Below are 14,596 nucleotides of genomic sequence, written 5' to 3'. Positions count from 1 at the left end.
GAACCCCCCAAAAAAAAAAAAAAAAAAAAAAAAAAAAAGAAGTACAAAGTTGAAGACTCATACTTCCCAATTTCAAAATCTACTACAAAGTTACAGTAAACAAAATTGGGTGGTGCTGGCATATGCACAGACATATAGAGCAATGGGATGGAATTGAGAGTCCAGAAATAAAGTCACTTTTATAGTTGATTGATTTTTGACAAGGGGGCTGAGACCATTCAATGGAGGACGAATTATCTCTTCAACAAATGGTAGTGGGATAAGTGGATATCTACATGTAAAATAATGAAGCTGGACACCTACCTCACACCATATATAAGAATTAACTCAAATAGATCAGTGACCTAAATATGAGAACTAAAACCATAAAACTGTTAGGAGAAACATAGGAGTAAATCTTCATGACCTTGGATTCGGTAATGGATTCTCAAATGACACCAAAAGCATGAGCAACAAAATAATTCATTATTGTTTGAAAGAATCATTTTTTTGTACCTTGCCAATTTTGTAAATGTTTAGGTGGCTAACACTAGAAATTCACGTAACCAAGAATACACGGGTAGCCCACGGGCTGACAGTGAATTAAATAGTCTGAGCTGCACACGGTAGTGCATCAAGCCCTCGTAACTGGCATCAAATACTTTATTTTCCATTCATGCAGATTCGTGTGCTCCAGTTGACTTTATCTTTGGGTAACTATTTCCCTGCAGAGGTTAGCTTGCTGCATTGGTCATTGGTCATCAGTCCTCTGACCAAGACAACAATCTTGTTTGTTATTCGCATGATTTTCCTTTTTGTTTCCTTACTCACATAGAAAATGAACAAATCAGAAGATGCCCAAAATGTAGTTAGGCTTTGGGCAGTCTTAAAAGTGTCATTAAGCAGCTGGGTGTGGTGGCTCATGCCTGTAATCCCAACGCTTTGGGAGGCCGAGGCAGGTGGTGGTGCGTGCCTATAGTCCCAGCTACTTGGGAGACTGAGGCAGGAGATTCGCTTGAACCTGGGAGGCGGAGGAGGTCGCAGAGAGCCTAGATTGTGCCATTGCACTCCAGCCTGGCAACAGAGTGAGACTCCATTTCCAAAAAAAAAAAAAAAAAAAAAAAAAAAAGTGCCATTAAGTATGTTTTATTTGGCTCTTTGGAATTTTTTGCCATCATATATTCCCCCAAATGAAATTGTTCTAGACAATTATAAGTGAATCTTATTTGTATACTTAAGCTGTGGGCTTATTGGCCTCTTGGATATGAAACCTTAAAAATAATTTATGCTCTCCCCGCTGTTCCAAGAAGTGTCCCATTTATATCCACTGACTTCATTCTTGCAGATAGTATGCATCTTGAAATGAGCAGCTGAGACCCTCCGGATGTGTCTCTTGCTTCCATACCTGCCCCACTGCCAGGGACGATGTCTTTATAGCACCGCAACACAAGATTCCTGGAAAAGCATTCTGCTTTTTTGGATGAAGTCGAGCCATGGGTGTTTAAGTCTCTTCCATGATCAAACATTTCCCACTAACAAACCTATCATTTTTTAGATTCAGCTAAGAAGGGATATAAACATTTATTTAAATCAAGATTCTAAAAATATATGAAAGTACACTTTTCTACCTAAAGAATTTACATTTTGTTGATTTTTGTTTCTTAATGACCATTATTCACGCTGTATTATTAAGAGTTTTAAGGGGCTCTCGTACAAACGTCAAATATAGGGTTTGTTTAAAGCTAATAACATTTTGTGGAAACCAAGTCAGTAACGGAGCAGAGACAATCTGTATAAACCTTTTAGCTTCATAAACCTTTTAGCTTAGGCTGTAGATAGAACATTTAGGGCAGAATAGTACACTAAATTATCAACCTTTTTGAAACATTTACTCTCAAAGACCTGAATTCTTCCAATCTATGATTTTCCCTCTAGTTTTGGCTGTTTGTTTAGACAGGGTCTCATTGTATCACCCAGGTTGGTCTTGAACACCTGGTTTCAAGCGATCCTCCTGCTTCTCCTGCCTCAGCCTCCCAAGTAGCTGGAGTTACAGGTGTGTTTCACCATGCCAGCTCCATGACTGTGTTTTGAAGCAGAATTAATTTACAGTAAAATACAGATAAAGGCTGTGGGTTTCTTTTGCCTGAGATCATGCTTCTATCCCATTCACATGAATCCAAGTTTCTTCTAAAATATTCTTGAATGGGAAACTTGTGTCACTCAGTAAATCAAAATGCATTTTCCCTCAATCTAGGCCCTACAGGCCTAATAATGATTTCCACTGCCTAGGAGGTCTCATTTTGAATTCTTGACATAAATTTTTATATTTTATGCGCTTTGGGATGGATTTTTTCTTTTCTTTTCTTAATCCTTTCCTTCCTCTATCTGTCTATGTATAAGCTTTTTCAGAGTATAAGGGAGTGTTAAGACAGTTTAGTTCAACCAAGTTCAAGAAAAGAAAAATAACAGGGGTGTGTATCAAGTCATCCCAGCCTTCCCATTCAGGGGATGGGCTGTGGATAAACAGAATTGCACATCTTCAAGAGTACGCACACTCCAGCTACCTCTCCCAGCCGATGTGATGATTCTTTCATAAATCAAATGGAAAACCAGAGACCAGCAGACATGTGGGGAAATGAGCAGATGAAAAAGAAGGATTAACATGAACAAACAGACAGAGATAGCTCAGATAAGCGAGGAGAACAGCCACAACCAATGACAATGGGCATTCTCATTGAAATTCTGCATGGTAGCATATTTCCCAAGATAAGAAACTACTTCTGTGAAAAAGGGAAAATCAGAGTACAAGAAATGTTATTAAAAATAGAAGATGCTGGAGAAATTGAGAATAGGTACAATCAATCCATCATCTAATAGAAGCTTCAGAAAGAGAAAAGATACAGGGATTAGAATGTTGTAATTTTTAAAAATAGAAGAAAATGTCCCCAGGCTGTGGGAAAAATTGGGTTTTTATCCCTTCTCTCCCCCTCCAGCCCTCAAAAAGCAATTCTGAATGGATCCTTGTGAATCTTCAGAACTCCGAGGTTAAAGAGAAAACTCTAACTCTTCCAAAAAGTAAGGAAAAAACACAAATTTCTTACAAAGGAAAGATAACCATACTGGCTTTGGATTTTACATGAACAAGCCTGGATGCTAAACTTAAAAATGAAATAATGTCTGAAGAAGGAAGAATTTGAACTTGGACTGCATTCAGGACTCTGTCAATCAAGTGAGAGACCATGAATTCAGAAATTTTAATGTCATCTGAAATAATTTATTAGTCTTGTTTATACCAGCACATGAAATGGTTGAAAGGAGACAAATTGAAATACCAAAATTGGCAACTAAGAATTAGAGGGGGGAAAAAAAACCTCCAGAAAAAAAAAAGTAAGATCTAAATGTTACTGGCAGAAAATGATTCTTCAATTAGCAAAGTTTGATGAAAGAAGATTATCCTTCTCTCTTAGTGGATCCAGTCCTATTACCTACTCCTGCAGTGAAATATAGTTACAGAATCCTATTAATGTTCTTTATTGATAGGGTATATATGCGTTTATTTATTTGAGACACCGTCTTGCTCTGCTGCCCAGGCTGGAGTGTAGTGGTGTGATCACAGCTCACTGCAACCTCATGCTCCTAGGCTGAAGAGATCCTCCTGCCTCAGCCTCCTGAGTAGCAACTATCACAGGTGTGTGCTATCACGCCTAGCTTATTTTTGTATTTTTTGTACATACGGTGTCTTGCTATGTTTCCTAGGCTGATCTTGAACTCCTGACCTTAAGCAATCCTCCTGTCTCAGCCTCCTAAATGCTGAAATTGTAGGCATGGGCCACTGCACCCGGCTTTTTGGTAGGATTTAGAAACAGGCTGTGGACAAGGCACAGAACACTTATATATTTTAGAGCAAACTATAAATAACATAGCTGGAAATCTTAAATACTGATGCCTACTTTATTTTTCTTATAACTAAAATCAGGGTAGTGGAGGAAGGAATGTCATTGTGTTAATTTTGTAGATAGATATGGTCCAAAGTCAGTAAGTCAAGATGCAAAGATCTGTTATTCAAACAATAAGTGCCTGATTTAAAATTATAATCGTGGACATCAGAAGATGACTAAGTTCTCATTCTTTTAAATAGCTGTTATTTCTGAAAAGAGAAACTGGGTGGGGTGGAGGTCCATCCTAAATGAAGGGGACTGGCTATGCATAAAAGAACATTTTATAATCACCTTATTTTTTTTTAACCACACATGCATTGTGCCCATTTTTTTGTTTTAAAGTGTACTTTTATAAAAAAAATATTAAAATGCAACCAGGCTTTCTCCTGCTCTCTCTGTGAGACGAGTGATTTGACTTGGTCTGGGCGGCTTTAATTTGAGCTTCTGAACTAACACCTGCCCTCTCTTCTCTCTTTCCTCCCCTCCTTGAAGACGGACCTGCCGTGTGCATCCTAGACCCCAGTGACTCCTGCTTCCTTGAAGATTTGCTCCATCAGTTATCCATCACCAGATCTATACAGAATCTTTCCTACCGCTCTTACCCTGCATTACCTTATAACAGTCATTCTTTCTCCTTTCCTTCATCTCCACATTTATTTCAAGAGAAATCTACATTTCTTGTCTTTCTAGCCATCTCTTCCATTTCCATCATTCCCAGGCCTATTGCAACATGACTTCTATTCCCTTCACACCCCCCAATGTCACTTAACTAAAATTTTCTCAGTCAGCATCTTCTGATGTCCACGATTATCATTTTAAATCAGCCACTTATTGTTTGAATAACAGATCTTCACGTCTTGACTTACTGACTTTGGACCATATCTATTTACAAAATTAACACAATGGCATTCCTTCCTCCACTATCCTGATTTTTGTTACAAGAAAAATAAAGTAGGCATCAGTATTTAAGATTTCCAGCTATGTTCTCAATTAAAATTATTTAACCCCTGCTTTGTGAAATCAAAGATTTACTTTCTATTTCTATCATACTTGATATCTCAACACTCCTATTCCTCTAACTGGGATCTGAAAATGTATCCTATTAGATTTTTGAGTTTTCAGATTTTTTAAATTTGAAATTTTATTTTCACGATAATTTTAAATGAATAAGATAGGATAATCTAGATATTGGCCATATAACAACAGTGTTAACATCTGTGTAACCACCACCCACATTAAGATATGTAACATTTCCAACACCCAGCAGGCCACCGTCAGGTTCAAAGAGGTTGTTGCATGTATCATTTTTTGTAGTATTTTCTCTTTTTTTCTTTCTTTTCTTTTTCCTTTTTTTTTTTTTTTGTGACGGTGGAGTCTCACTCTGTCGCGGAGGCTGGAGTGCAGTGGCATGATCTCTGCTCCTGGGTTCAAGCAATTCTCGTGCCTCAGTCACCCGAATAACTGGGATTACAGGCACACACCACCAGGCCTGGGTAATTTTTTGTACTTTTACTAGAGACGGGTTTCACCATGTTGTGCGGGCTGGTCTCGAACTCCTGGTCTCGAGTGATCCACCTGCCTCAGCCTCCCAAAGTGTTGGGATTACAGGCATGAGCCACCGTGCCCAGCCTGTACTGCTTTTTCTTAAAGTATTAATATGTTCATTTAGGGTACTGTTTTTCATGGTATGAATATTTCAGGGTTTGTTCATCTTCTGTGAATATTTGGGATATTTCAATTATTTGCCTAGTAGGAATAAAGCTGAGGTCTGTTACCTTTAACAGGTTATTTCTCATACCGGGTGTCTGTGACCTGATACTCTATATGTGTGAATCATTTTCAGTAGATAATGGATTATACACAGTAGATTACTGGCCCTCCTGATGTCTATTTTTAAGTAAAAGCTTTATTGAAATATAATTCCCCCTATTAAAGTATACATTTCCGCAGTTTTTAGTACATTCACAGGGTTTTACAGCACAGCCATTACCACTGTTCTGGGATACTTCACTGCCCCTCAAGAAACCTTGTACCTATTATCAGTTATTTCTTGCTTCCCCACAGTGCCTACCCTACCCCATACCTAGGCAACCACAAATACCCTTTCTGTATATTTGCAATTCTGAATGTTTCATGTAATGGAACCATACAGTAACATTTGTTACTGGCTTCTTTTACTTACCATAATATTTTTAGGATTCATCCAAGTTGTAGTGTGTACCAGTTCCTTTTTCTTGATGAATAATATTTCATTGAATGGATAGATCACATTTTACTTATCCGTTTATTAGTTGCAAACATTTGTGCTATTTCCACTTTTTTGCTATTATGCTTAATATTGCTATGAGTATCCTTGTATAAATTTTTGTGTGGCTATGTGTTTTTATTTATCATGGGTGTATACAAAGGAGGGGAATTGCTGGGTCATATTATAATTCTGTTTAACCTTTTGAGGAACTGCTAGAAGTTTTTCCAAAACAGCAATATAATTTTACATTTTGGCCAGCAATGCACAATGCACAAGGATTCAAATGTTCCTACATCCTTGCCTACATTTATTTGTTATTTTCTGGGTTTGTTTTTTGTTGTTGTTGATTATAACCATCCAAGTGGGTATGAAGTAGTACTTTATAGTTTTTTGTTTTGTTTTGTTTTGTTTTAGAGATGGAATTTCACTCTTGTCACCCAGGCTAGAGTACAATGGCACAATATTGGCTCACTGCAACCTCCGCCTCCCGGGTTCAAGCGATTCTCTTACCTCAGTCTCCCGAGTAGCTGGGATTACAGGCACCCGCCGCCACACCTGGATAACTTTTTTTTTGTATTTTCAGTAGAGAGGGTTTCAGCATGTTGGCCAGGCTGGTCTTGAACTCCTGATCTCAAGTAATCCACCCGCCTTGACCTCTGAACGTGCTGAGATTACAGGCATGGACCACTGCCCCCAGCCTTTGTTTTGTTCTTTGAGACGGGGTCGGCGTCTTACTCCCTCACTAGGCTGGAGTGCAGTAGTGCGATCTTGGCTCACTGTAACCTCTGCCTCCCATATTCAAGCAATTCTTTTGCCTCAGCCTCCCGAGTAGCTGGGACTACAAGCATACGCCACCATGCCCAGCTAATTTTTGTATTTTTAGAGATGAGGTTTCACCATGTTAGCCAGGATGGTCTTGATCTCTTGACCTTGTGATCCACCTGCCTCAGCCTCCCAAGTGCTGGGATTACAGGCTTGTTACAGTTTTGATTTGCATTTTCCTGGTGACTATTATGTTGAGTATCTTTTCATGTTATTGACTTATTATTGACTATTTGTATATCTTCTTATTGACTACTAAATATAGTAAATATATTCATATATCTTCTTTCAAGAAATGTCCTTGTAAGTCTTTTGCCCATGTCTAATTGAGTTGTTTTGTTGTTGTTGAATTGTAGAAGTTCTTTATATATACTAGAACTAGTCCCTTATCAGATATATGATTTAGAACAATACTCACTTATTCTGTGGGTTACTTCTTTCTTGATTGTGTCCTTCAGTTTTGATGAAATCAGATTTACTTAGTTTTCATCTTGTTTCTCATACTTTTGGTATCACATCTAAGAAAACACTGTTTACTCCAAGGTCATCAAAGTTTATAACTATGTTTTCTTCTAAGAGTTTTATAGTTTCAGCTCTTATATTTAGGTATTTGATCTATTTTGAGTCAATTTTGTGTATGGTGTGAGGGAGAGGTGCTCCCCTTATTCTTTTACCTGTTTCAGCATCATTTGTTGAAAAACTATTCCTTCTCCCTTTTGAATTGAATTTTCTTGGCACCCTTGTCCAAAAACAATTGACTGTAAATATGAGGGTTTTTTTTTCTGGACTCTGAATTCTGTTCTGTTCATCTATCTGTGTATCCTGTGTTTGTACCACAATTTCTTGATGTATTATATCCCTGACATGAGTTTGAAATCAGGAAGTATGAGTCTGCTGGCTTTTTCATTTTTATTTTTTCAACATTGTTTTGACTATTCTGGGTCTCTTGAATTTTTATATAAATTTTGGGATCAGTTTGTCAGTTTCTGCAGAGTAGTTAGTGGGATGCTTTTAAGAATTGCATTGAATCTGTAGATGATTCCTGGAAATATTGCTATCTTAGCAGTATAAGTCCCCTGATACATGACACGGGGTGTTTTTCCATTTATTTGTGTCTTCAATTTCTTTCAACCATGTTTGTAATTTCCAGATACGTTTTGCATCTTTTGTTAAATTTATTCCTAAGTATCTTACTCTTTTTGATGTTATTGTAAATTGAGTTATTTTCTTAAATTTCATTTTCAGATTGTTCATTGCAAGTGTATAGAAATACAGTTCGTTCTTTATATGCATATTGTATTCTGAAATCTTGTTGAATGAGTTTAATAGTTAGTTGCCCTCTTGCGAGTTTTTCTCCCTGTCCATCATATGGCTCCTTTATGAACCCCTTATCTGCATAGTCCTTCTTGAATGTAACCAAAAACCCATGTGCTGAGAGCTGTTCAAGTGCTTGATTGCGTTGTGTTACTCACTCCCCACATTAGTCTCATAAACAATGTGGCATTATTATATCCATTTCCTGGCTGAAAAAACTCAAACGCAGAACGTTTAAGTAACTTGCCAAGTTCTCCCAATAGCATATAACAGATTGGGCGTGTGGTATTCTCCTTTCATTCTACATGCTCTCTCCCTGGAGAATTTTTGTTTATTATACTGCTGTTTGTATATGAACGGTATCCAGATATTTATCAGTAGATGAAACCTCTCTGCTGAGCTTTCACATTAAACCCCAATCACCCACCAAGTATCTACCCCTATTTGTCCCATAAACCTGACCCAATCACAGCTCCTTTCTCCTTGTTGTTTACCGCCATTTCTCTAAAGCTGCTTCTCTCTTCCGCCTTTTATCTTGATTGACGGTGAGTGCCACCACTCCCTCCCCCAGATTCACTCCTGGATGCCAGTTTACACAAGCTGTTCTACCATGGCACAAGCATTAGCTCTATTTCCTTCATTTATTCCTTCTTATGAGGTTCTTTCTTCTGACTAACATGCCTTTCATCACTTTGCCATCTGGCAAGTTCCAGCCCTCTATGAAATGTTTCCTGAGGGCCCCAGGCAGAGCTGGATTCCCCACTAGGTTCTTCTCCTGCCTTTGTTGATAACTAGATCGCAGCATCTGCCAAGTGCGGTATAATATATATTTTCCTATGCTTGTTCCTGCCCCCAATGCTATGAGTGCTATTGGGTAAGCATTGAGTTTGCACAGTATCTAGAAGACATTTTATAAATGCTTATGAAATAAATGAATGGTTCTGACATGGAAGAAAATAGTTTACAAGTTTGTTTTTTGTTTTTTTTTTTTTTTGAAGTGGAGTCTTGCTCTGTCACCCAGGCTGAGTGCAGTGGTGCGATCTCAGTTCACTGCCACCTCCACCTCCTAGGTCCAAGTGATTCTCTACAGTTTGGGTTTTTGTTAGTGAGTTGATCACTATGGAGTTATTGCCCCAGGCCTATCTAATAAATGCACATTGAACTTCATAGCCCTTCAACTTTCTGACTCCTGTTCAACTTTCAGATTCATGCTTCCATGCCACCTCCTAAATTCTTCCTGATATCTCAAATTTCATGAAGTTCCTTCAGACCTCTCTTTTGCAGCACTTGCTATGATATAATTTATCACACATTTGTGAAGTTATCTTTTGGATTGATGTCTGCTTTACTTGGTTCTGAGTTCCATGAGAATAGAGATCCTTCCTTAAGTCCATCCTTCTCCTTAGTTTTTCCTGGCCCTTTGTCTACAGCCTAGTTTAGTGGAAGCTCGATGGATATTTCTCTGGACAATTGAATAATTGTAGCCATGAATATTTTATTTTATGTTTAGCATTTACTTCCTGTGTGTTGGTTGCCAGTTTAATAATGGAGACACCTTAACATAGCTGATCACATATTCAGCAAACTCATAAAGAATGTGTGTGTGCTGTGAACCAAGAGATCGTTGAGATATTTTGGGATGCAGAACTTGTTAAGACATGTTCTCTTCCAGCTAGATGCTTATGCTCTAGTCTGGAGCTAAATAACCATAATACAAGGCAAAACAGAATGAGGAAACTCCCTTCTAAGCAAAAAAAAAGAGCTTCATTCTGAGGATGTAGAAAGAAGCTTAAGATTAGATTCCTTTGGCCATTTTCTATGGTTTAAATGTGTCCCCCAAAAGTGCATGTGTTGGCCAGGCACATTGGCTCACGCCTGTAATCCCAGCACTTTGGGAGGTTGAGGCGGGCGGATCATGAGGTCAGGAGATTGAGACCATCCTGGCTAACATGGTGAAACCCCGTTTCTACTAAAAACACAAAAAAATTAGCTGGGCATGGTGGCGGACGCCTGTAGTCCCAGCTACTCGGGAAGCTGAGGCAGGAGAATGGTGTGAACCTGGGAGGCGGAGCTTGCAGTGAGCTAAGATCACGCCACTGTGCTCCAGCCTCGGCGACAGAGCAAGACTCTGTCTCAAAAAACCAAAAAAAAGTGCGTGTGTTAGAAATGTAATCCTCAAATGTGTATGTTCATGGCATTTGGAAGCGGGACCTTTGGGGAGGTAATTAGGAATAGATGAGGTCATGAGGAGGCTGAGCAATGCCTGTCATGGCATCAGTGGCTTTCTAAGACGAGGAGAGAGACCCTAGCTGACATGCTTGCTCTCTCTCATCATGCCATGCTCTCCACTATGTTATGCCACAGCAGAAGGCTCTCACCAGATCCAGCTTCTTCATATCGGACTTACCATCCTCCAGAACTGTAAGAAATAGATTGCTTTTAAAATTAGTTCGTCTGTGGTATTCTGTTATAGTGACAGAAAACCAACTAAGACACCATTGAGGTTTTTTTTTCTAAATTGTAGAACAATTTATCACAATGCTCCACCCTTGAATTAATCATAATGATCTCATAAGCATTTATTAAACTTCATCAAACTCCTAAGCAGACTCTTCTGCCGTCTTTTGGTGTTAATGAGCTTCCTAACAGTCTTTTATATTCTCTGTTAGCACTGATATTTCCTTAGTTTCTTGGAGGGTTTGGGATTTCAAAGTGCGTGCAAGAGCAGCGGAGTATTGAACTGAGCAGATCTGTAGGCAGACGCACAAGGCAAATTGAGAAGGTGCGATGCCTCAGTCCGAGACTTTGACCGATGTTCTGTCTGTCACGAGAACATATTCACTGCGCAAATGCATTTCCTTCCATTGTTAGTTCTGTTTCATACTTTTACTGGACTCTAAAACGGATTTTCTTCCGTCAAGCTTTTTATTGTTTTTCCACAGTTGCCCTAAAACTAGAAAAGCAAAAAGTCAGCACAATGCCTGCTTGCAGAAAAGAATGAATTCCACGCTTCACATTAACATGTTAGTTTTAAAAATTTATCCAAATTTGTGTAATTCTCTATTTTATTTGGTGTTATGTGCCCTTCCTTACCAAAGAAGATACAGAATGAAAAAATATGATAGGGTGTAAATTAAGAGGGCACATCTACATGTCCCTGAATAAAAATAAATATTACAGTAGGGGTGAAGTTTATGATGGAGAGTTGCTGCATTCTCTTCATTTTTAATGACCCTTAATAAGTAGTTTATGCTACTATCCTGGTAATACCCAATTCCTTATGTTTCTTAAAAATAAAGCTTATATAATCATCTTAATTTTGATGAATGAAATGACTATTCACGCTTATTAGTTAGCTCTTCATGCTTAATGGAGACAATCTGTACTCTGGCCAGAGTAATGCCTAAGTCACTGTGACCAGCTCTGTCTACAGACAGCCTATGGGATGGGCGTTGACATCCGCAATGCTTTGGTTGTATCCTAGCCTTCCCTCTTACTGGCTGTGTAACATCAGAGACATTCCATTCCCCATCTCTTCCTCGTTCCCAGTTTCATCATTGTACAACAGAGCTAATGGCACCAACTTCTGCAGAGTGGTAAGGATTTCATGAGTTAATATAAACACTGAATAAATATTAAGAACATCCTTTTCCCTCACTCATCTCCCTCTCCCATTGTTTGTTAAAACACACACACACACACACACACACACAATGATGACCAGTATATTGGGTACTCAGTACTTCAGGTAAAACAGCAAAGATATGCTGCTGATGATGATGGTGATGTGTGTGTGCATATGTGTGTCTGTGTTTTTTGGGGGGTGGTTAATTTCTCTTCTCATTGCCCTTCCTTGGTACTGCCTCTAGGGCTCACTTTGCATGTTTTCCCTGGGCTTAGGGCCTATGTGAGAGCAAAGATGCTCATTGTCATGGTCCAATAAAGAGAAATAGATGGGCTTCAGCGAGCCCGAGCAGATTGTCTGTTCTTTCGAAAATGGCAGATTGACCAAATTTATTGGATTTAGGATTGTAGCTATTATAAATGTCATGACCTCGCATTTTTAAGCTATCAAAAGAGGGTAGAGCCATCCTTATTAACGTTTTTATATTTTAATTATTAATTCTCTTAAACATCTGGTTCCTTTGCTAGGTGCGTCCTGGCTGGTAGTTGGAGCCCTCCAGCAACATGCCTGAGCAGAGCAACGATTACCGGGTGGCCGTGTTTGGGGCTGGCGGTGTTGGCAAGAGCTCCCTGGTGTTGAGGTTTGTGAAAGGCACATTCCGGGAGAGCTACATCCCGACTGTGGAAGACACCTACCGGCAGGTGATCAGCTGCGACAAGAGCATATGCACGTTGCAGATCACCGACACGACGGGGAGCCACCAGTTCCCGGCCATGCAGCGGCTGTCCATCTCCAAAGGGCACGCCTTCATCCTGGTGTACTCCATCACCAGCCGGCAGTCCTTGGAGGAGCTCAAGCCCATCTACGAACAAATCTGCGAGATCAAAGGGGACGTGGAGAGCATCCCCATCATGCTGGTGGGGAACAAGTGTGACGAGAGCCCCAGCCGCGAGGTGCAGAGCAGCGAGGCGGAGGCCTTGGCCCGCACATGGAAGTGCGCCTTCATGGAGACCTCAGCCAAGCTCAACCATAACGTGAAGGAGCTTTTCCAGGAGCTGCTCAACCTGGAGAAGCGCAGGACCGTGAGTCTCCAGATCGACGGGAAAAAGAGCAAGCAGCAGAAGAGGAAAGAGAAGCTCAAAGGCAAGTGCGTGATCATGTGAAGGCCCTTCCTGCGGGAGGAGCAGCTGTGTGTCCCCGGCACCTCACTCCCCCCAAGTGACACCCATCGTCGTCAGGGTAGCATGTACAATGCCCACGTGTTAAACATTGCGTTTAATCGAGATGCGCCCTATAGTCCTTAAGAGGGCGTTCCACACCACCAACAGTAAGCCACCCCCTCTGGAGTCACACAATCTGCCACCCCCTCTGGAGTCACACAATCTGCCAGGCGGTTCAAGTGAAAACCAAAACGCTCAGCATCCCCGGGAACTGAGAGCTGCCAGCAATTTCTGAAGATGGCGATGAACACCCGAAGGTGGGAGGGAGGACTGGGACCCACAAAGCAACATGTACCGAGAGGACTAAATGTCATCTACGTGCATGTGAGAGCCTGTTAACCCAGAGCTACCCGCACCAACCCCAGACAGAAGCCAATCACATCTTTGGGGGAGGGGAGGGGCAGGAAGAGGTGAGAAGATCAGATGGTCCAAAGTGGACCACAGTTGGTCCATTTTACACATTTTTAAAGGGGATTAAAAACCACAGCCTCTCCCCCAAAGGGTGTTCATTCTTAATTCCCACCTGGCCTGTTAGGAGCCTTGCTACCCTGAGGGCATGTGTTCACCTCACGTAGACCTAGTTAGGAAGTATCATTTTAACCTATTAGAGTATTTATCTTCATGTGCAGGGATAAGTGCACTAATAGTGTGCTGCTCTGTCAGAAGTTCTTCAGTTTTTAAGTGAGGATGTCGTGACAGTATTAAAACATCGCAATAATGTTCTTGTGTGTTATACATCGAGGGTTTTAGAAATGTGATTTTCTTCTTTTGATCTGTGAGGAGTATAACTTCTTTCAGCCCTCAGATTTTAAATATAAGCAAATAGACTCGGTATTTTTAGACGTTTTTTTCCTCCAAGGTGGTTTTCTTCTCTTAAATAACTCAATCGGTACCCAGCTGGGTAGCAGCCAGCAAAGGCCATCAGAAAACCTGAAGCACATCCATTTTTGTAGTGTCATAAACATGTATATGCCACACTTTGCACCTTAATGAAATACTTTGAAACAGAAGTTATTCACTGTGTTTTTGATGATCTATCTATATTGGAAATATATTCCTGGAAAATGCATTTAAGTAATAGTAAATTCTCCTGCATGTTCCATTATACATGTCTTCTAAGAGCTGTTCGATACAGTATTCACTCTAGAAACAATTATCTTTTTCTCCTAATGATTTTGTGTGCATCTTTAATCTTTCAAGCCAAATTACAGCCATTTCAGGTTTCCTGTGTTAGCTTGGGGATCGGATGGTGGCTGGAGACAGCAGGCTGCTCTGCCCTGGGAAGAGCCCACTCAGCTTAATTGCTCTGCCATCATAGAGCCTGGTTGGACTTGGCTTCCTGAAAACTCCCACTGATAGTGCCTGTTAGATCTCCTGTTTGTTTCAGTTGGCAGAACATTTACTGGCCCCAACTGTGGCATCATCCTCTCAGCAATCTTCTTGTCACCCG

General features: G+C 40.2%; 1 protein-coding gene across 4 annotated transcripts in view; it reads left to right on the top strand.

The window, feature by feature from the left end:
- The window catches only part of DIRAS2 (DIRAS family GTPase 2), a 28,784-nt gene extending 15,558 nt beyond the window's left edge, over positions 1-13,226 (top strand). For 3 of the 4 annotated variants that reach the window (XM_025360584.1, XM_025360582.1, XM_025360583.1), the window contains exon 2: positions 12,454-13,226. In XM_025360584.1, the coding sequence (XP_025216369.1) occupies positions 12,490-13,089 (600 nt within the window). In that variant the 5' untranslated portion in view covers positions 12,454-12,489 and the 3' untranslated portion in view covers positions 13,090-13,226. Of the gene's footprint in view, positions 1-6,618; positions 6,705-12,453 lie in introns of those variants that run through there. The other variant, XM_025360585.1, reaches the window with a different exon arrangement.
- Positions 13,227-14,596: the final 1,370 nt, after the last annotated feature.

This window comes from Theropithecus gelada, chromosome 15 (genome assembly GCF_003255815.1).
Source record: "Theropithecus gelada isolate Dixy chromosome 15, Tgel_1.0, whole genome shotgun sequence".
Taxonomy (NCBI): Eukaryota; Metazoa; Chordata; class Mammalia; order Primates; family Cercopithecidae; genus Theropithecus; species Theropithecus gelada.
This window is presented reverse-complemented; position numbering and strand designations above follow the sequence as displayed.